The 21,580-nt window shown below is 50.2% G+C and overlaps 3 protein-coding genes across 3 annotated transcripts in view; 1 reads left to right on the top strand and 2 right to left on the bottom strand.

Annotated features, from left to right (window-relative positions):
- Positions 1-3,549: 3,549 nt before the first annotated feature.
- FEN1 (flap structure-specific endonuclease 1) lies at positions 3,550-6,546 on the bottom strand. Its single transcript, XM_065403670.1, has 2 exons — positions 6,477-6,546; positions 3,550-5,994 (listed from the first exon to the last, which is right to left on the bottom strand). The coding sequence occupies exon 2, from the start codon at positions 5,991-5,993 to the stop codon at positions 4,845-4,847; it is 1,149 nt and encodes a 382-aa protein (XP_065259742.1). The 5' UTR covers position 5,994; positions 6,477-6,546; the 3' UTR covers positions 3,550-4,844.
- A 151-nt stretch (positions 6,547-6,697) lies between these two features.
- TMEM258 (transmembrane protein 258) lies at positions 6,698-10,561 on the top strand. Its single transcript, XM_065403142.1, has 4 exons — positions 6,698-6,795; positions 7,311-7,420; positions 9,441-9,591; positions 10,417-10,561. Exons 1-3 carry the CDS (start codon positions 6,793-6,795, stop codon positions 9,565-9,567), a joined length of 240 nt encoding a protein of 79 aa, XP_065259214.1. The 5' UTR covers positions 6,698-6,792; the 3' UTR covers positions 9,568-9,591; positions 10,417-10,561.
- Positions 10,562-21,367: 10,806 nt separating this feature from the next.
- Positions 21,368-21,580, bottom strand: part of MYRF (myelin regulatory factor) — a 120,825-nt gene continuing 120,612 nt past the window's right edge. Inside the window, exon 28 of the mRNA XM_065403361.1 lies at positions 21,368-21,454. Coding sequence (XP_065259433.1) covers positions 21,368-21,454 — 87 coding nt within the window. The remainder of the gene's footprint in view (positions 21,455-21,580) is intronic.

Consider the following 21,580-nt stretch of genomic DNA (forward strand, 5'->3'; position numbering starts at 1 on the left):
TGTTCTTTTCTATCTTAGGCCTGGTCTACACTAACCCCCAAATTCGAACTAAGGTACGCAACTTCAGCTACATGAATAACGTAGCTGAAGTCGACATACCTTAGTTCGAACTTACCGCGGTTCAGACGCGGTCCACACGCGGCAGGCAGGCTCCCCGTCGACTCCGCGGTACTCCTCTCGCCGAGCTGGAGTACCGCAGTCGACGGCGAGCGCTTCCGGGATCGATTTATCGCGTCCAGACCAGACGCCATAAATCGAACCCGGAAGTTCGATTGCCAGCTGTCGAACTACCGCGGTAGTGTAGACCTGGCCTTAGAGTGTAATCTCTTTTGGGTGAAGTATGGGTCTTACTGCTTGTAAAGGAGCTGAATAAATCTAAATAACCATTTTCACTGTCTGTCTCTATGGACCTTGTTCTGCTCCATCCTGCCAAGACCTTCCAAAGGAGTTGGATTGACTGTAATTGACATTATTCAGCACATCCGTACTTTACACAAGTGCCCATGTTTAGTGTTTTACCCTGCCTTACCACTAGTGCTACACTCAACTGAGTCAGCAGCAATGCCTTCTGAGTTTTTATGTCCTAGAGTACCTAGTGCTACTCAAGACACAGAGCATTATGGGTAACTTTGAACAGTCTTGCAGACAGCTCATTACTGCTCCAGGGAATTGGTGGAGATGGTTTCATTCCCTCTCCAGTAAAATTCTATAGCAGGGAAGTTTTTCACTAGAGTCCCATCTTGTAGAATGGGCATATTTTCTGCCCGCTCGCAGATTTAGTATTCTCTTTGACCTACTAGAAAGTCTCATTCAGACCTTTATTGTTTATTTGTTAGAGGGCTCTCAGGCCTTACACCCCCCGAGATAGGAGAAAACCCCAATGGGAAGTTACACATGCACATTCCCGAGCAATAATACAACATCCTCGCTACCTCACTACACAAATTAACACTACCCAACACAATTAATGGTTCCAATAGGCCCTGCCTGACCTCTGTCCACTATAAGTAAGAACCAACCATTGTTGCAGTCACTGATGTTTATATGCACTTCAAACTCATTGAGGCTGGGTTCTGATTCCTGTTGCCAGGACCATCCATCCCCTTTGCTGTTAGTTTGGTCTGGATTTCCCGACTCAGTCCAGCTGCTTTCTGGATCAACCCATCCACCACAGCTCCCAGCCCCCCTCACTCTCTCCACACACAAGCTAAACTCCTCCCCACCAGGGAGCAGTGTCTTCTCCAGCCACTTCTCTGGGGCCAACTGACTGGTCTAGCATCACCCAGGTGATGCCAAGCCAATCTCCTCTGTTTGTTTTGGAGTGACAGCCACACCCCCTCCAGTGAAATTCAAGTCACTGTCAATCAAATCCTTGTCTTTGTTTGGGAGTGACACTCCACCTTCCCAGTGAAAGTTCATTCTGTTACCAATCTCTTGTGACTAGGGTTGCCAGGTGTCTGGTTTTTGAGGGCAAAACCCCGCTCGTAAAGGGACTTTGGCAGCTCTGGTCAGCATGGCTGACCGGACCATTAAAAGTCTGGTTGGCAGCACAGGCAGGCTCCCTATCCAGCTCTGCGCAGCTCCCGGGAAGTGACGACACGTCCCTCTGGTTCCTAGGCATAAGGTCAGCCATGGCTCCGCATGCTGCCCCTGCTCCGAGTGCTGGCTCCCCTGCTCCCATTGGCCGGGAACACTGAATTGGGTCCACAACATCATTAAAAAACTAAATTCAATAAATCAGTTTCCCCAGCAGCCCTGCCTCAGAGATAATAACCTAAACTGGGAATATCTGTAATGTTGCTCTGCAGTGGAAAGGTAAAGATCCAAGATCCATTATTACTCCTGTATTAGCAGGACTGTTGTAAGCAAGACATGAGAAGCAATTTTTCCATTCTACTTCATGTTGATTAGGCCTCAACTAGAGTATTGTGTCCAGTTCTGGGCACCACATTTCAGGAAAGATGTGGATAAATTGGAGAAAGTCCAGAGAACAGCAACAAAAATTATTAAAGATCTAGAAACACATGACCTATGAGGGAAGATTGAATAAAAATGGGTTTGTTTAGTCTGGAGAAGAGAAGACAGAGGGGACGATAACAGTTTTCAAGTACATAAAAGGTTTTTACAAGGAGGAGGAAGAAAAATTGTTCTCCTTAACCTCTGAGGATAAAGCAAGAAGCAATGGGATTAAATTGCAGCAAAGGCAGTTTAGGTTGGACATCAGGAAAAACTTCCTGTCAGGTTAGTTAAGCACTGGAAGAAAATTGCTTATGAAGGTGGTGGAATCTCCATCGTTGGAGATTTTTAAGAGCAGGTTAGACAACCACCTGTAAGGGATGCTCTAGATAATACTTAGTCCTGCCATGGGTGCAGGGGACTGGACTAAATGAGTTTCAGCAGGCTAGTTTCTCTACATTCACTACTTAAAACTTTGGGTAAATTAAAAAAAAAAAAATAACCAACACATCCCTAAGTCCAATTTTCAATAGTGACTCAGCCAGGCACTTAACCTTTTAAGTCCCATTGAGTTATGAAACTAAGGTTCTTAGGTGCCTAAATCACTTTTGAAAATAGGACTTAGGTGCTCTTGAAAAATGTACCCTTTGTCTCAGTTGCTTAAAGTAAGGTACCTATTACACACTGAATGTTAGGTGGTTAGCTTTCCATTACAAAGCAATAAGCTAGTCAGTCAGACCCAGCACCATCAAAGGTCCAGCAACCTGCAGAGATGAGATGGCTGATTTTCCATTAGAAAGCTGCTTCTGACACCCCTTCCACCTTTTAATTTTGACAAAGTTAAATCAATCTTCTGTAAATGTACCTGTCTGCCAGAGGAAAATGACTTTTTGAGAAAAATTTGGTTATAACCTGACAGAGCATTTGTGAGATGATTCCCTCCTCCAACTTCAACATTGTTTCTTCTGTTTGAAAATTGGTCTAATGTCATTTCAAATTCCAGCTTGTCCTAGAAAGCACAAATTTGATTTGTTCAGGCGGCTTCAATATGGACTTCTATTTTATATTGACTGAGTTGGAATTTTGCTCACTTAAAATTGTACCGTATGGAACATGCAGATTGATGAATGCAGGCTACGCCTATACACGTCGTCAGCTACCAGACCAACAACTACTAGATGGCAGAGGAAGAGAGATATTAATGTAGCAACCAAGCAAGATGGCAAAAATGTTCAAGAGATCTATTTTCTGCTGTCACTTCAGTGATCCTGATATTCTCCTGCCAATAGCGCCTTCCATTCCATGATCTCAAAGTGCTTTATAAAACTAATTAATTCAGCCTCAAACACCTTGTGAGGTAGGTATCACTGTTCCCATTTTATAAATGAGGAAAACTGAATCTCAGATAACTTAATCGACTTGTATAAAGCCCAAACCAAATTACCATCCAAGCCAGGATTGAAATTTCAGATCACCTTATGCCCAAATCCAACACTGAATCTGCAAGACCACTTTTGCTCATGAGTGAACCACTTTATCGGTCTCTCTTTTCCCATTGTAATGATATGGAAAATCAAGAGGCACAAATTCATGTTTGTACAGCACTTTTATAATGGAAAATGCAAATAGTATTAGGTCCCCTGTACAGTTTGGAGAAGCAGAGAATGGCACAAGGGAAGACCAAATGTCTTTCCCTAAATCCTAGTTCCTTCACATTCCACAGAGCCTGGAAATCTCTGCTAAAATGAATGCAGCTTGTGAGAAGGGCTGGGATAATGTTCAAGGTTTTTCTCACCTTGCATTATTCCTATGGATTTCTAACCTTTATTCCATTTGAGTAACTTTTTCTTTGGAATGGGCTGCAGTGAAGCAGTCATTTCAAATCCGAATGAACAACTGAACAGTTTTCCATTTTTAGGTTTATTTACATTTTTCTTCAAAACTTAAAAAATAAAACCTAGTGACAAATGTTAAACTTGGGGAGTTACAATTCTTTCACAGCTCCGCCTCATTTACATATTGGGACCAAACCAACACAGGGCTGGGATCTGGAATGGAACCAAAATAATCTGCATCAAATGGTTAAATTTCAGTACTTTCTGGGGGGGGAAGAATCTTCCCCTCCCTGATCAGATACTTCTATAAATAGGGGAGGGGGAGAGTTTAAAACTTCAAGAGGATTTTAAAGGTCTATGTTTTCTCTCCATCAATCACTTAATTACCAATCTAATACATACAGATAAGCGAAGGAAGACCATAGAGAATCCCCATTAAAGTAAGAAATTCCCTTCTTTCTGTAGCTCTCTACCTCCCTCCCCCACATTTGGATTTTACGCATTTCTTCCCCACTTTCTGCTTCAGTCGCCATCTCTTCCACACTCTACTTTGAGCTGATTTCTTGGTCCATTTGGCTGACATCCTCCTTTTCAGTATTTGGATTTGGCTTGCATTATGGCTAGTCAACAGCACTCCTTCAGTCAGCCAGAGTGACACAAGGTGTTGCTTGCACAATCTTTGCAGCACCCCCAGTCTGGCCTTGGACAAAGTAAGTCTGAAGCTGATGAACACTGTCACTGGATTGCTAGTACAGCTCCCTCGCCCCTTGGTTTGTCAATCTCTCCAACTCCTCCTAATTCCCCCACCCTTCCACTAATTTTGTCCCTCTCTTCCCGCAGCATTGTGCCTATACTGCTTCTGTGCTACGAGACTGTCATCTGGTTCACTGACAGGGAAGCACTATATGGAGGAGCAGAAGCAGCACAGGTACCATTCTCCCCTGCAGGGTATAACTCAGAGCAGTGCAGGAAGAATACAGGATCTTCTACCAAATTTAAACCCCTGGAGGATCTGGGAGTGGAAGAGAACTAGGACAGTTCTGGAAGGTCTGGTTATTTCCCCTTTTTGAACTTTGCTGCTGCTGCACTATTGCCCTTTGCTTTCTTCTTGGCTGAGCCCTTGGGTTCTGGCTCCTTACGCTTGGCTGAGGTGATGGAGCCAGTCACCTTGAAGAAGTCATCCAGCCGGCCCTGAGTGCTGCCTTGGCGGCTCTTGCTCAGCCTCTTGATCCCATTGCGGATCCGTTCTTCATTGAACTGCTTCTCCCCACACATAAAAAGGACAAGCCCATCCTCATCCGGCTCGCTCCACTTCAGCTCCACAGCCTCAGGGTCCACCACGTCAGGCTGCAGGAAGAGCTGCTGGGCCTCCTTGTGCAGCCAGTTCTCAGGCAGGGGGTACTTCTTGGGATCTATGTGCTGCACAATCTTTTCAATGGTCTTATGCTGCTTGATGAGCTCCACAGCACGCTTGGGCCCAATGCCACGTATGCTCTCGCAGTAGTCACAGCCCAGAAGGATGCACAGGTCCACAAACTGCTCCCATGTTAGGTCCAGGTCCTGCAGGACACGGTTCAGGTGGAATTCCTGGATAGGGAGCTTCTTGGCCTCACTGGCCGTAAGGTGCCGCATCAGCACGGGGCTGCCAAAGGTCAGGCAGTCCATGTCCTCAGTGGCAGCTGCATAGACTTTGCCAGCTTTCACTAAGGTGGCACAGCTGGCTTCAGCCTCACCTGGCGCCTCCACATAGGGAACGCCCATCAGGGTCAGCAGCTTCTTGCACTCGTCATTGTGCTGCTTCGTCACCTTGACTAGCCTCTTGCTGAATTTCTCCACGTTGTCCTCTTCCCCTGCCTCTTGGGCCTCCTGGAGCTGCTTCTCTGCCTCGGCCCGGCGCTCAGTCCGCTTGGCCAGCTCGCCCGACTTCAGCTGGGGGGGCTTGCCATCAAAGACGTAGACTGGTTTGATACCATTCTCCACCATACGAATGGTTCGGTAGAACATGCCCATCAGGTGGCTGGTGGTCTCACCTTCCTCATTCTGCAGCATGTCAGCTCCCTGCCGCACAGCAATCAGGAACTGGTAGATGCTCATGGAGGCGTCAATCGCCACCTTCCGGCCGAAATAACTCTTGATGTCATTCTCTCGGATGGCACCGGGCGCCACGTCTGCGATCAGCTTGGCCAGGCCGTGGATTCCCATCCTACCAGCAAGAAATAGGGGAATGAAGCCAGGAGTGGCCCCAAAGCACATTGCGCCCAGCAGGCAACATGAGCCAGAGCTCAAAGGGGGAAAAGCTCTTCAGGTGGTGGGGGGAACAGTCACACTGTGCATGCCCGGCCCTGCCACATAGGCCTCAGTGTCCCAGGATATAACATCCACACCAGGGAGCTCTGCAGCATCCTACAAAGCATATCCTGCACCCAAGACACCACCCATTCCCTGCAGCCAACACCCCCACCCCATTCTCAGGACAGTGCCCCCAGCAGACAGCCCAGCCCCCACCCCACTAGCGGCCCCAGCAGACAGCCCACCCCACCCGCGGGACAGCGCCCCCAGCAGACCGCCCAGAGCCCCCCACCCCACCCGCGGGACAGCGCCCCCAGCAGACCGCCCAGAGCCCCCCACCCGGAAAACGTGCTGAGGGGCAGCGGGGCGCGCGCTCTCGTGGGGGGAGGGGGTTACCTGTCTGCTGGGTACTTGGCTACGCGCGCGGCCTCCAGACACCGCCGCTGACTCTCGCTTCCCGCGTTCTGAAATCGCGCGCCGGGCGCCGCTCGCCGCGCCGCGCACTGCCCGCTGGGAAGCGTAGTCCCGCTCGCCCAGCTCCTCCCGCCGTGTCTTGCGCGGACGGGCCGGCGCGCAGACTACAACGTCCGGGCGGCCCCGCGCACCCCGCTCCCCGGGAGCCGCGCGCCTGTTCCTTCCGGTTCCGGGGCAGCGGGGGCGACTGGAGGAGACGTGTCCTTCCGTGGCCGCCGGTGGAGGGGAGAGCGGCGCGATGGTGAGAGACGGGGACGGCCCGATCCCGGGCGCTGCTCCGCTCCTTATACCCCCCCCGGAGCCTGGGGCGGGGCTTTTCCTCCGCGTCTAGGCCTGAAACTGACCGAAACCTTCACATTCAGTCCGTCCCCCCCCAGCGACCGGGGCCCCGGAGCCGCCTCCTCCCCGTGGGGCCCGAGCCCTGCTCCCCCAGTCAAGCTGGGACCCTGGGGTTGCCCCTCCCCATGGCGCCTGTGTCCTGCCCCGTGGTGACCACCTAGGGTGACCAGATGTCCCGATTTTATAGGGACAGTCCCGATTTTTGGGTCTTTTTCTTATATAGGTTCCTATTACCCCCCACCCCTGTCCCGATTTTTTACATTTGCTGTCTGGTCACCCTATGACCAGCGCTGCCCGGCCTGAGTGGGAGGCCGGGGTTACTGCTCCCGCCCGGTGACTGGCTGGGGCTGTGTCTTGCCCTGGGGCTGCAGCTTCCGCTGTGGTGCTAGTATCGCTCTGCTCTTTCTCTCCTCCCAGGAGCTCGAGGCCATGAGCAGATACACCAGCCCGGTGAACCCGGCTGTGTTCCCGCACCTCACCGTGGTGCTGCTGGCCATTGGCATGTTCTTCACTGCCTGGTTCTTCGTGTATCCATCCACTACAGAGCAGCAAGAAATTAGTAGCCCGGTGCCACTGACAGCAGAGGCTGGACTTGGGGGAAGAGCCCTTTAAAGCAAAGCGGGAATGGCTCTACTAGGAGTATTGAGGAGCCTCAGGGAGCAAAAGGGGCACATCATAGTTGGGGTGGGTCAGCTGGAAGCAGAGGGTAGATAACCACAGTTTTGGAGGGTGTAACAGTCTGGGGTGGGGGATACACTGGGGTGGGCAAACTATGGCCCAGGGGCCACATCCGGTCCTCCAGACATTTTAATCCGGCCCTCAAGCTCCTGCCAGGGAGTGGGGTCTGGGGCTTGCCCCACTCTGCTGCTCCAGCCGGGGAGCAGGGTAGGGGGCTTGCTCCATGCGGCTCCCAGAAGCAGTGGCATGTCCCCCCCTCTGACTTCTACGCATAAGGGCAGCCGGGGCGCTCCACATATTGCCCCTGCCCCAAGCGCCGCCCCCGCAGCTCCCGTTGGTTGGGAACCACGGCCAAGGGGAGCTGCAGGGGCGGTGCCTGCAGACAGGGCAGCACACAGAGCCGCCTGGCCACGCCTCCGCATAGGAGCCGGAGGCGGGACATGCCGCTGCTTCTGGGAGCTGCTTGAAGTAAGCGCCGCCCAGAGCCTGCACCCCTGATGCCCTGCGCCCCAACCTCCTGCCCCAGCCCTGATCCCCCTCCTTCCCTCCCAGCCCAGAGCACTCGCCTGCACCCCAAACCCCTCATCCCTAGCCAGAGCCCTCCCCCCACCCCCCTGCCCCAGCCTGGAGCCCCCTCCCACACCCTGAACTCCTCATTTCTGGCCCCAGCCCAGAGCCTGCACACCCAGCTGGAGCCCTCACCCCTCCTGCACCCCAACCCCCAATTTTGTGAGCATTCATGGCCCCCCATACAATTTCCATACCCAGATGTGGCCCTTGGGCTAAAAAGTTTGCCCACCCCGAGATACACTGTGGTTGAACTGGATTGCTTGAAAAGTTGAGCAGTGGGTGTACCTAGACTGGGACTGAGGGGGGGAGGATTTGCTGGTGGTAGAGAAGTCAGGAGGACAGACAAGAGGGCCAAGAACAAGGAGGAGCCACAACTTGGGGATGTGTTCGAGTCAGGCTTGGTGTGAACCTGCTTTTTGATAATGTTCTTTGACAGCACTTGGTGTTGAGGATGAAGTGGGAAAGGCTGCTTGGCTGGAGCCCTTCAAGCCGTGGAAGCAGTCTCTGCAGGGATCTTAGATTGCGTAGTAAATATTACCCTGGTACAGTAAAAGCTATTTTATCCAGCATGTTGGGGGGCTGGGGGTGCTAGTAAGTGAAAAATGGCAATTAACTAAGAGGGAGGGACTTTGGGTGCAGGAGGGGGTGCGGGGCATGGGCTCTGAGAAGGAGTTTGGGTGCGGGAGGGGACTTGGGGCATGGGAGGCGGTGCGGGGTGCCAGATCCGGGGGGTGCTCACCTCGGGCGACTCCCCACAAGCAGCGACCTATCCCGGTTGCTCCTAGGCGGAGACGCGGCAGGCGGCCTTGCGTTCCACCCCCGCCCCAAGTGCTGTCTCCACAGCTCCCATTGGTCGGGAACAGCAGCCAATGGAAGCTGCGGGGGCAACACCTGCAAGCGGAGGCAGCGCGCAGAGCCGCCTGCCGTGCCTCCGCCTAGAAGCAGCCGGGATAGGTCGCCGCTTGCGGGGAGCCACCCAAGGTGAGTGGCCCCCAGACCCAGCACCCCGTGCCCCAAGACCCCTCCCACACCCAAACTCACTCCCAGAGCCTGCGCTCCACACTCCCTCTTGCGCCGCAACCCCCTGCCAGCCCTGTGCCAACTGGACTTTCAATGAAGATCAGAAATGCCGGTTTATAGAGCTTTCCGGTTGGTGAAGTGCCAGATAAAACAGCTTTTACTGCGGAAGGCTACCTCCCTGGCAGACCCTTTTGGTTCATTTTCAGGCCAAAGTTAGAATGTGGTACTGTAAGCCCTCTGATCTGTCTCTTTGGTTATTGCTTTAACTAGCCTTTTCAGCTATGAAGTGACTTCCACTAAGTACACACGGGACATCTACAAGGAACTGCTTATCTCCCTGGTGGCTTCACTTTTCATGGGCTTTGGAGTTCTCTTCTTGCTGTTGTGGGTCGGTATCTATGTGTGACACTAAGCCAGGGACCTACTCTAGGTAAGACCTGTAGAACCAGAACATAGAGTAGTCAGCGTGTCCTCAGTTACAGGCCCAGCTGCCAGAGGCTGATAGATGCTAGTTTAAAAATGCCTAGTTAAGCATTTGTAGATATCTCATCTCCTGGAGACAGAGTCACACCCTGAGCTGGTGAATGCTCTGTACAGGAACCTCCCTTGGAGGGATCATTGTTGGGGTACAGGGCAGTGGACAAAGATGCTGCTATGCCACCATTTCCCCCTCTATGTGGAATCGCTGCTGTTGGTTAATTCTCCAGCACTGTAACAGGGGCTGCAACTATCCTGAGGCAGAGCTCTGCTCTTTATTCAGCACTTCTCTGCAGATGTGGAGCTGCTTATCATTTCCCCCTCTATGGATTGTGTACATGGGGGTTTTGAATGAAGGCAGCTCAGCGGCACACACATGCCATCCCAAACCAGTTATTTTAATCACATGTGCATTTGAGGAATCCGAATTAATCTTAATGCTATAAACTGGGATTCCCAGAGTCTTCTGACAAACGGTGAATAAATAAATGAATCTGGAATGAGCGGGGCTAAGGAATTGAATTTCTGTCTCTCATTGCCTGCTTTCACACACGCTCCCTCTGGCACTGCTTCAGTAAAGCATCCCACTCACCCCTGTGTTTCTGGGTCAGACAATAGGTCCGATTAAAGGAGCTGACCTCCATTTCTCAGCTGGGTTGGAGTTTGCTGAGTCCTAGTCTCACTCCCACCTAATGCCATGGGAAGCAGTTATGGTAGCAGCAGGAGCTTGGTTTTGGGGGAAGGCTGTCACTCTAACTTCCTGCCTCTGTCATTTCAGATTCCAGGTGGAAGGCCTCACAGAAGCTCCGTCTTTTTTCTATTTTTGTACTTTAAGGATATGGCCTATTGCAGATGCAGACTCTGTGTCCTGCCAAGTGACATCACCTCAAGCCTGAATAAAGCTGGTTCTGTGATGTAGCAAACTTTGGGGTCCTACTCTGTGTTTTGGGGGCTCTTTATCTGACTTTCAGATGTGCTCTGATCTCACCACAAGATCAGCATCCCCTGGATAGATCCTCTGTTGTGTTCAGAAATAGAATGGCCCTTTCACAGGCTCCAGCCAACTGCAGCCATATTGAGAGGAACTGAGTATAGCCCTGAAGGAGTCCACTTCCCTCTGCAGTGCAGGATGGGGCTAATTTCCAGTTGTCTCTTACAGATGTGAACTATAAGGAAAGCTGGAGTGTAACTTGCCATCCACTGACAAGGAGCGTAGGCATAATGTTAAAGGTTTGTTTCAAACAAAAAAGGGTTTCACATCATCTCACAGGTGTAGAAATGTACCATGAAAAGATGTTTTTAAAGTAATTGTTTTCTTGTAGAGAGAATGAGATCAGGTGTCAATTTAATAGTGGATACATCCTCTCCAAAAGACTGCTTCCTTCTCTGGTAGATAGCTGCTTTTGATCTTAATGTTCTTCCTGCTGTGTGATCCTATATCACAATGGAGCTAGTGCAGGAGAAGTGTGAAGTCAAACTGGCACTGACCTGATTTTATTGTACAAGTTTGGTGAAATGAGGAAATCATGTTCCCAAATAAACTCTCATCTACAGTTATATGTCCAAATTCATTACCAGTGTAAGTCAGTCATGTTACAGCAGGGGTTTTGTTCTGTAACTCCCATTGAAATCAATGGGCCTCAGAGGGGAATGTGGCCTAGGGTTGGGAATAGGCTGTTAACTCAGCTCGAGGTTGAGGACCATCTCTTATGCAGGTTTTATTTTTTATGGGTCCTTTGGTGACTGAGGAGTCTGATCCTTGTGCCACAGGCTCGTCGGCAGACATTACAGGTGATGTTGGAAGTCAGATTGTTGCGTGACAGTGTCTGTCTTTTCTTTTCTGGCGTTTTTCTGCGACCAAGGCAAGGTGACAAGTCTTTGCCAGTTATCCCTATCCTGGGCTACTGTCTCCCAGTGGGTGGTGTCAATGCCACATCGCTTGATGTTTATCTTGAGCGTGTCTTTAAAACATTTCTTTTGGCCTCCCCATTTCCTTTCTTCTTTGGGGAGTTGGGCGTACAGCAGTTGTTTTGGGAAGCGTCCATGTGCACACAGTGCCCGCTCCACCTCAGCTGGTGCTGGATAATCAGGGCCTCAACACTGAAGATGTTGGTATCTGTGAGACACTGACAGTAGGGCGGCGATCCTTCCACTTTATGAAGTGTTAACTCAGCACAGTGGATCTCAATCTGTAGTCCGTGGACCATCGCTAGAGTTAAGAAGTCTGTCGAACTAACGTTTTAGAGGACCATGGTGAAGGGGTTATGATCAGTGAAAGGATCTCTCTCTTAGGGATAGATTAAAAGACCGGAACAGATGGAGAGCCTTTACTGTAACCAATGAGAGAGCTGGGATTTCTCACTGGCCCTCACCAAACCCCTAATTCTTCACTGTTTGGTTCTCTGTGTTCCATTCTGTGGGCCATTTTGAAGGGCTCTGTGGATTGTGTGGTCCAGAGACCAAAGTGTGAGAATCTCATGATATACAACGTTCGCTTCTAGTACTTGTTGGTTGTGAGAGAGGTGGTCTGTAAATTGTCACTGATTCTTATCAAGCTTAGGGTTTTCTATAATGGCCACCGCTGTGGTATCTTAGTGCTTTGAAGAAAAATTAAATGTATGGAGTATGTCCTGTTAGACTTTATGGAATTTTGTGCTCTTCTCCCTTCCCTGGTTGTAGGAAGCTCTGCTTGGGATATATATATATATATATATATACACACACACAGTAACTCCTTGCTTAATGTTATAGTTCTGTTCCTGAAAAATGCTACTTTAAGCGATACATTGTGAAGCGAATCCAATTTCCCCATAAAAATTAATGTAAATGGGAGGGGGTTAGGTTCCAGGGAAAACAACAATGTAATACTGTACACAGCAATGATGATTGTGAAGCTTGGCTGAGGTGGTGGAGTCAGAGGGTGGAAGAGGGTGGGATATTTCCCAGGGAATGCCTTGCTGCTAAATGATGAACTAGCACTCGGCTGAGCCCTCAAGGGTTAAGACGTTAATGTAGCCATACACTCTACAAGACAGCAGGAATGGAGGGAGGAGACACAGCATGGCAGTGGCTGCAAACATTCCCTGCAGAAACTGAACATGATGATGAACCCACGCTATCCCACTGGGGCGCACCACTCCCTCCACTTTCCAAAGTGTTCGGGGAGTGTATGTGTGAGAGAAAGAGAGAGACGCACATTGCCTCTTTAAGTATACTGACCCCACTCTAAGTACACTTTTTAAGTAGATCAGCAAGTTGAGACAGCAGCTGCTGCCGGCAAGCTCCCTCCATCGTGAGCCCTGTGTCTCCCCCCCCCCGCTCTGTGGAGATGGGGTACAGGAGCAGGGGGAGGGGGACACCCTGACATCAGCATGCCTCTTCCCCCCCACCCCCTGCACAGCAAGCAGCAGGCTCGCAAGAGCAGCACACAGCAGTGGGGAGAGACACACCTGAACTGCTGGCAATTGATAGCCTGCTGGGTGGCTGTAGCACAGGGAACTTAGGGGGGCTGCCGGTCCACCCTGGTTCCAAGCCCCCATCACTAGCTCCAACGGGCTGCTCTTCCTGCAAGCGGGACAAAGCAGGTGGCTGCCAAACGACATAAGGGAACATTGCACAACTTTAAACGAGCATGTTCCCTAATTGATCAGTGATGTAACAACAAAACGTTAACTGTGACGACGGTAAGTGAGGAGTTGCTGTGTCTGGGTATTTTAAACATAATGCCTAATAGTAGTACAGCTTTATTGAAGAGGACGTTCTCACAGTGCTCCCAAGATTGACTCTGAATTGATCTAATTTGCAATGGAAGTTCATTCCACAGTCCAGTTCCCTCAACCAAGCATCCGTTATCGCTGTCTCTCATTTTGTATTGGGTTTTGTAAATTACATTGTCCCAGAGGATTGGAGCGGTCTTGATGTGGCGTCATGGATAGAGAGGAGGGTACTGATGTAGTTAGCAGGGCCAGCTCCAGGCACCAGCGAAGGAAGCAGGTGCCTGGGGCGGCCAATAGAAAGGGGTGGCACTCCGTCCATTGTTGGGGCGGCATGTCCGGGTCTTGGGTGGCGGGTCCTTCACTCCCTCTCTTCCTCTTCGGCGGCAGCTCAATTGGGTTTTTTTTTTTTTTTTTTCCCCTTCACCACTTGGGGCGGCAAAAAAACTGGAGCCGGCACTGGTAGTTGGGTTGTGATCTGTTAAAATGTTGAAGATCGTTTTAGGCCATAGCCTGGAACTGGCAATAGAAGCAGACTGGAAGCCACAGGAGGGAGTGGTGCACAGAGGTAATGTGCTTATGGAAGTCTGCCCTGATGAAGTAATTGGGGAGGGGGGTATATTCATTCCGCACAGGTTGGATTCTCTGCATTGTATTCAGTCTCAGAGGCAGTGAGTTTGATAATCCTGTCTGGAGGTGACAAATGGATGGATCATTGGCCAGCTTCTCATCTGGGAGGAAGTTTCCTAGCAAGCTGAAGATGGTGGTGGGTTTTTTTTTGCTACTGATGTGTTCAGGACCATAAAGCTTTGCACCAACTGATAAATGGAGGTCAGTGAACCCGGTAATTCTTTGGACAATTTTCCCCTTCTGGTCAGCATCATTTTAGTCTTGTGCATGTTTGAGCCAGCTGCTCTTCAAACAGGTGTTGGTCTCCTGTCAGCGTCCTTCCAATGTCCTTACAAGGGACCAAAAATAAGTTATACAGGTGCGTGCTCTTAGCATGTTGTCTATCATCAGAGCCTGTGGCCTCTTATAGATGGTGAAGAGAAGGGAGTCAGGATAGATCCTGGAATGACTCTGCAGATGGGAGCTTGGAAGAGCTGTTACCCATCACCACTCTCGGGGGTCCTGTTAGAGGAATAAATAGAGCCACTGTAGTGTAGTTCCACATACCATCCTGCATGCATGGAATAGCTGGGGTCATACCTATGGCTCTGTTGAAAACTTCCAAGAGGTTGAGTAACGTAAGTGCTGAGACAGGGCCTCTTTCCATAGCTGTGAAGAGGCTAATTACTTTGGTCCGAAGCCCAATTACAAAGCATCCAGGCTGGTGGTAGCTGTTACATTATTGGAGCTTAGCTGTCAATTTTTTTGAGTGAGTTGGCCTAGGAATGGGAAGCTGCAGCTGGGGTCATCTGCTTTAAGTGCTGGTGCTTTCAGGATCCCTCACTCAAGGAGAACTGCTATGGCGCCAGGCCTGGCTTTATACAGAAAGTTTCTCTGAGGCCACGGCAGTTTCGGGGGGGGGGGGGGACGCAGATCAGCCCCCCTCCCCTTCCTCCCTGTTGCTCCTGCATGCACCACCTCTCTGGAGACACAGGTGGGACACACAACACTTAAGGAGCAAGGTGAGGCGGGGGGGGGTGTGGAGGCAAGTGGCGAGGCGAGCAGTGCGTCGGGGGGCCTGCTGGGGGAGTAAGGAGGCAAGTGGAGAACCAGCAGCGGGGGGCTGGCTGCGAGCGGGGGAGTGGTGAGGCAAGCAGCGGGCGAGGGGGTGAGGAAGCAAGCGGCGGGTGAGGGTGAGGAGGCGAGTGGCAGGGAGGCGCTGGAAGAGGAGTAAGGAGGCGAGCGGTGAGCCAGCAGCAGGGTGAGGAGGGCGGTGGGGATCTGGCTGCGAGCGGGGCAGTGAAAAGTGAGCCACCACTCTTCACAGTGGGGGAGGAGGGGGTCTGTGGCAGGGGAGCGAGGAGTAGGAGGAGGGATACAGGATGCGAGTGTAGGCACCTCTGCTCTCTGGCTAGGTCATGTTTGGTTCCACTCCTTTCAGCGTAAACCATGGTTTTCACAGAAAAGTCCCAGGACATCTCACTAGGTCGATGGCCCAGATCAAGGCCTAATAGTTTTTCTGTAGCAAGTGGTTAAGGTCTGTCTTCTCAGACCTCTTGCTTCTTCCTTGGGCTGCTGCTTCCTATACTGGCCCCATATCTCCTGAGGGGGCTTGTATTCTCAGTGGGGGTCTGCCTTTCGGTCAACCCCCTAGTCCAAGTTCTCAAAATTTCAAACAACAGAAAACTAAAAGATCAGAAATAACGAGCAACACTACTTCCTCTCTCCTATCAGGATCTTTCAGCTACTGTCTTACTGCTCTGTGTTCACAGATAATCTAATATAGCTTGACTCTGCTGTGCGACTCTCTGGGAGCTGAGGACGCGACGTCTGTCCACCTTCCCGGGCTTGGCTCTTCTGAACTGGGCTTCTCCCTTTTTCAAGGCTCCTCCGAGATTGATGCGCCTCGCAGGTGGGGCTGCCTGAGCACAAAGCTGCTCTTTAATCCCTTCTTGCCTGTGCAGGGTTTGTACACCCTCTCACAAGTCCACTTTTTATATCAGTATCTGTCCTCAGCTGTGAAGTGGGGATATCTGCCTAGTGAATGTTGTGCTAATTAATGCTTGTAGCGGGAAGAGAGATCCTCTGAAAGACTGTTATTGGCTGAGTGAAGTGTAGTCTAACACTTCATTTGATGGCATTTCTCTGCTGGCCAGCACTGAGGTTCTTTGGCAGAGTTGAAGGAATGCAGAGGTTCAGGACTGGCCTAGCAGGGGCTGCTTCAGATCAGGAGCTGTATTGGCTGAGTAGGAGTGAGGCTGGAGATTTGTGCCCTGGCTCCCACCACACTATGCCTGGCTCAGGCAAGATCATTTACCTTTGCCCAGTCAAAATTGGTTTAGTTCATAAGCAGTGCCCATGTGGTGCTGCAGGCAGAGGACTCGCTGCTTGTAGCACCAAATAGGCACTGCCTAGGGGAGATACAACCAAGGCAGGCAGCAAGGTTAGGGGCTAGAGTTGCTGGAGGGAGACAATGACATCAGATGGAACTCAGTCACAATGCTACTGCTCAGGCTCCTCTGCCTGCAGCACAAATGGGCACTCTCAAGGGGAAGTCTTTGATATGAAACCAATAAAATAACAGAGGAGGAGCAGCAGCTTAGACAAATTAACAATAACATTTAGGTTTAGCAGCAGTATCCTGTAAAATTGATACAGGTTCAGGGATAGAGACTGGAGGTCCTGCTGGTTCGATGTGCATCAGCCATGCACTCTGCAAGCCATTACTGAAAGTATGAAGTAATCTTGGCTTTGCCTCATTGTGTGGTCCTGGGATAATCAATGATTTATTGCCCTACCTCTAAAAGGAGAATAATGCTTACCTACCTTATAGGCATGGTGTAACATTGCTTGTACACTGCTTTGAAAATTGGGAGCATAATGTGTCTTGGAGCCACTATGCCAACATTGCATCAGTTCACAATTTGAGGCTCTTCACAATTTATAGATCTAAAGCAGTAGCTTCATCTATTTTTCAGATGGCATCCTGCAAAAAGATCCTAAATTCCCTTGCTCCACATCCTAGTATCTGTCAACACTGGAGTATAAACTGAATGCTCCATTTTATAACTATCCTTAAGTACAGTTTAACATGCAGTCCACAGCCATGAGCATGGACTGAGCTTGGAATTTGATTTGCCCACACCTGAGCATCTTAAGTAACTGATGTCATCTGGAGGAAACCCATGGTGCTTGTGGTCTCAGGGCCCAGTTGTGTGAAAGGGACAATTTATAAACAACTGCATTAAGAAACACAATTTTTCCACTGGTGGAGGAAAGCAGCCAGGAGCCATACTTGGATACAAAGCTGTATTTATATATTTCTTTATACAGGTATATTTACCTCCAGCATAAAACAAAGTCTAGATAAGCCAAACAAAAAAGTGGGGGAGTCCTGAGAACCAGCACCCCCAAAACTCAGCAAAATATAAATACAAATCAGAAAGAAAGGAGGGAAGCAGTGCTTAGCCAGCCACCCCCCCCCCCCCCGAGCAAATAAAAACCAATAATCATTAATATCTGCTCAGAATGCAACTCTACAAACTTGCTGGCAATATACAGTGATTAAAGCTGTGACAGCAACATTTAAACCAAACAAATTAGTGCTTTATTTTTCCTTAATCCTCGCAGTGGTGCCGCAGTCTTTATTTACAGGCTTTAAGCTTTAGAAGTAGGGCAAAAGATAAGGGAATTTGCTTTTGAAACAAACTCTCCCCCAAACAGGCAAACTTTAGAAAGTGGCCCCATGTTCACACTTGTCATCCTTCCTTCCAACTAAGAATGTCTAGAGAGATGAAGCTTCAGGTTTCCGATGCAGAGAGAAAGGGGAGTTCCCTGCCTGTGAGGCTGGAAACACTGGCTCAGAGCTCTCTCCGTCTCACACAGGGAAAAGCCTACTGAAACTCTTCCTGCTACTATTTTGGGAAGGGGATGGGGAGAAAACCCTCTTTAATTACAGGTGAGTAGAGCAGAGACCGCCTTAGGAGGCTGTCTCTAAGCAGCACAGTTGGCCACTGGCCAGTTGTTTCCATGGGCTCTGGTGCCATCATGTGGCCATTTCTTTCCCTAACAATTACAACCCTACTGTGAAACTCTAGCTCCTGTCTTGGAGGTACCGTTATGGTTTGGCTGACATGATCTCTGTGTGTAGTTCATGGAGTAGTTTGGGATGAAAAGCACTATAAAAGTAAGAAGTTTTTCTGAGAGTACATTCTGAGTCTAATCCTACTGTATTTTGTAAATATCTAAGGTATTAACTAATCACTGCCATCTTGCTTTAAAATAGTTGTAAATGTAGGACAGGCCTCTGGATTTTAATTATTCCTTTCCTTTTTGGAAAGGAGGTGAACTCACTACTGAGAAACTACCCAGCCATCGTCTTCAAGGTCCACAGCATGTGTTGTGCCTGTGTGTTGGCAGGAAAAGGAGATAGCCACTCCTTAACATCAGCAGTGACCCTGACCTATGCTTAAGCATCATGGGGCTACCTGGAATGCTATAGATCTTACTTAGGGCTACAACCTACCACCCACCATTATAAATCTCCAGTGACTGCACTCAGTGGGTTGCATCCTCTGTAGTGATGTGAAAGGCATCTGGGAAGACCCCCAGCTGCCACCTCTGAGAACACCAGTTTGGGGGGGGGGGGCGGAGGAGAAAGGGGATTTATATGGTGGTTGCAGGCAGGCAGTGAATTCAGCCTAGGGAAAGGCCAGCTCTACTAAATTAAAGCACAGGCAGTAAGTTCAGCTCTATTAAAAACACAAGAGGAAAACTTTGAGTGGGCCTGATAGTGCTACCCCTCACATGAGCGGGCCCAGCAAAATCTGTGAGCTTGCTTACTGACTAGAGTTTGCAAGATTGGGGCTAGTGATTGCCATATGAAGGACAAAAGCTGCCACTAAAGGAATTTCCCAGCTTAAAAACAAAGCAAAGTTCAGGGCAAATGGGGTGGGGGGAAGTAATGTAAAAAGTGTACTTTGCAAAGAGTGGCAGTGGAGGATTTCCTGTAAATTGCTGGCAGGAATGCAGTCCTATTGAGACTGGATGTGTGGCTGCTTCGCACCGGCCCCTCAGCCCTCTGTTCTCCCCTATTAGTTGCCTGGTGTAGCACAGAAAATGTGCCTCTCACTCGCAGGGCATTCAATACTCATTGTCTGCAGCCAGTGTGTTGGAGTAGCTAGATTGCTAACACAGCTATGACTGCTCTGCTAATTGGCAGACAACGGAAACTGAAGAGCTGGTCCGAAACCACACCTTCAAATAAAGGGCCTGATCCTTAGAGGAACCAAGGATCTAGCTCCCATAGAAGTCACCAAGAGTTACAGGTATTTGGCCTGTGTGGGGGCAGTCACAGAGACAATTGGGAGTGATGTTTGCTATGCATCACCCCCAAAATAAAACGCAGATAAGCCTAGGCCCCCAAAGGCTGTACAGGAGCCATCTCTATTTGACTAAAAAAGCATTCCCTGCTCTTTTGCTGGGGGCAACAGGAATTGCAGCCATACATTCCTTACAGATCCTGCTCTGCTGTCTGGAATTCAGTGATTGGTGTATTTGTCTCCACTACCAGCAAGAAAAGAGTCATCAGAGTCCCTGCCACAGCTACCCAGCCCCCGTTTGGTAAAAGCTGCCTACATCAGGTGATGGCGCTTTGCTAAGGGAAACACACTTCCGCCTCTGGAGCCAGCTTTGTGCTTTGGTTCAGCATTGCAGAGTGGACTTTCCGCTCCAGCTGCCTTGCTTACTCCTCCGCCTGCCCTTCCCTTTCTCTAGAGGCTGCTGCCACTTTCTTACAGAACTGGGCACAGGATTACCCTGGCACAGGTTCAGACTGCAGGAATGCAGAAGTTTCCCTCCCCCGTCGGTGAAAAGTGCTGGGGTGGGAGAAAGACACACACATACAAGAGCTGCCAAAGTCTGACAGGTCCTAGCTCCCCCAGCACCAATATAGCGGTCAGGCTGGGGCTCAGCACTCACCCCCTTTGGTTTCCTATGTAAGACACAAATAGATCAGTAAGGACAGAATTAAGAGGCCTGTTTTTATACTGCTTTAAAAAAATTCAGTAGTTTAGCAAGTTAAAACCTTGTAACAGTAAAATACCCATAATACACTCACCAGCTTACCCAGGGGGCAATGGGAGCCAGGCCTTGAGTGACCTGCCCCCTCCCCTCCTAGGGGAAATCGGTAGGGGGCCACCTTTCCTGGCAGAGACCTGTTGGGAACAGAGCTGTATTCACCAGTAGGTGCAGTGAAACCAGTCACCTGAGTCTCCAGCAGCCCCACTCCCATTGTGCAGAGCAGTCTGTGCTGGTGGGCCTCCCTTTGGCACCCCTGAGCAGAGGCAGGCAGGGTGAACCTGGGCTTCAGGGATGTTCTGTGGGGCTGGCTCTGGGACCAGCCAGCTCTAGCTACTCTAGAGTAACAGGAACAGTCCCCACCCCAACCACAGAAATATGGGGTACCGCAACAAACACCTGCAAACTGACCCCTTAGATAGATGTATTTGGGGGGGGGATGACTCTGCTCCCAAGGTGCCTCTTCTCCCCACTTCCCGAGGGGGGGGGAATCAAGGGCAAGCCCTTGCCAACTGGCTGGCACAGGCTGACTAGGGGTTTTGTGGGGTTCTTAAGTTCATCTGTTCAGGCCTGGTCTGCATGGAGTGTGGGAAACAGGGCAGGGAGGAAAGGGACCAAGGAGAACCCTGTTGCCTCTGCAGCCCCCTCCTTGGCAGGGTTTCTCTCTGGCTGTCCATGTGGAGCATCCCAATGTCACCAGGAATCCTATGGAGTAGGGATACAGGAGAATAGCCAGTGGCTGACCAGAAGGAACAGCAACTCCAGTGTATGACTTCCAGTATGTCCAGGCAGAGCCCTCTTTTCAGGATGGAATTCCAGTGTTTCAGCATTGACAAGAGCTCCAGTCTTGGAAGATAAATTCCAGTGTTGCAGAGAGCTGCTGCGTTGCTACAGGAACCGATAGGCCTCTCGGGCTGTTGTTCCCAGCCAGACCACAGTCCCAGCTCTAGAGGTTGGGACAAGCCTGTCCACACGTGATCCAGTGTAACACTTTCAAATCCAGTGTAGCAGAGGGAGGGAGATGGGTGCCAGTGTCTCCAGAAGGGAAGGAGATGGACACAGTTGCCCAGGATTGTGGGCTATGGTGTTTGGTTGGCATGTCCAGTAGATCCCTGGGGCTGGTTGTGTTGCTCCTGGCAGAGTTCCTATATTCCTTTTGGAGCACTTCAGTGTCTATATCGTCCCCAGGACAGAACCAAAGTAGCTCAGAGCCCCAAGGGGAAGGTGGGAGCAGAAGGGGACTTTTACAGAGGAAGGCATGTGGCAATCTGATAGGTTTCACCAGTCCCCTTCCTCTCTCCCAGCAAAGGGCACTGGTGCTGCCGGGACTCACTCACAGAGCCAGTAAAACTGGAAATAATAGTCAGTGAAGAGGTGTCCCATGTGCTCCGGGGTGGTACTACAGTTGGCTTTGCCCTACGAAAGGGAGAGAGGGCTGTCAAGAGAAACTTCCTCAGAAGGAGCAGGATTCAGTTGCTATCCCACTTGTGCACTGGGAAAGTAGAGGATTTGCCAGCTAGATTTGCATATGGCCCCCATCAC

The sequence above is a fragment of the Emys orbicularis genome, chromosome 4, assembly GCF_028017835.1.
Source record: "Emys orbicularis isolate rEmyOrb1 chromosome 4, rEmyOrb1.hap1, whole genome shotgun sequence".
NCBI lineage: Eukaryota > Metazoa > Chordata > Testudines > Emydidae > Emys > Emys orbicularis.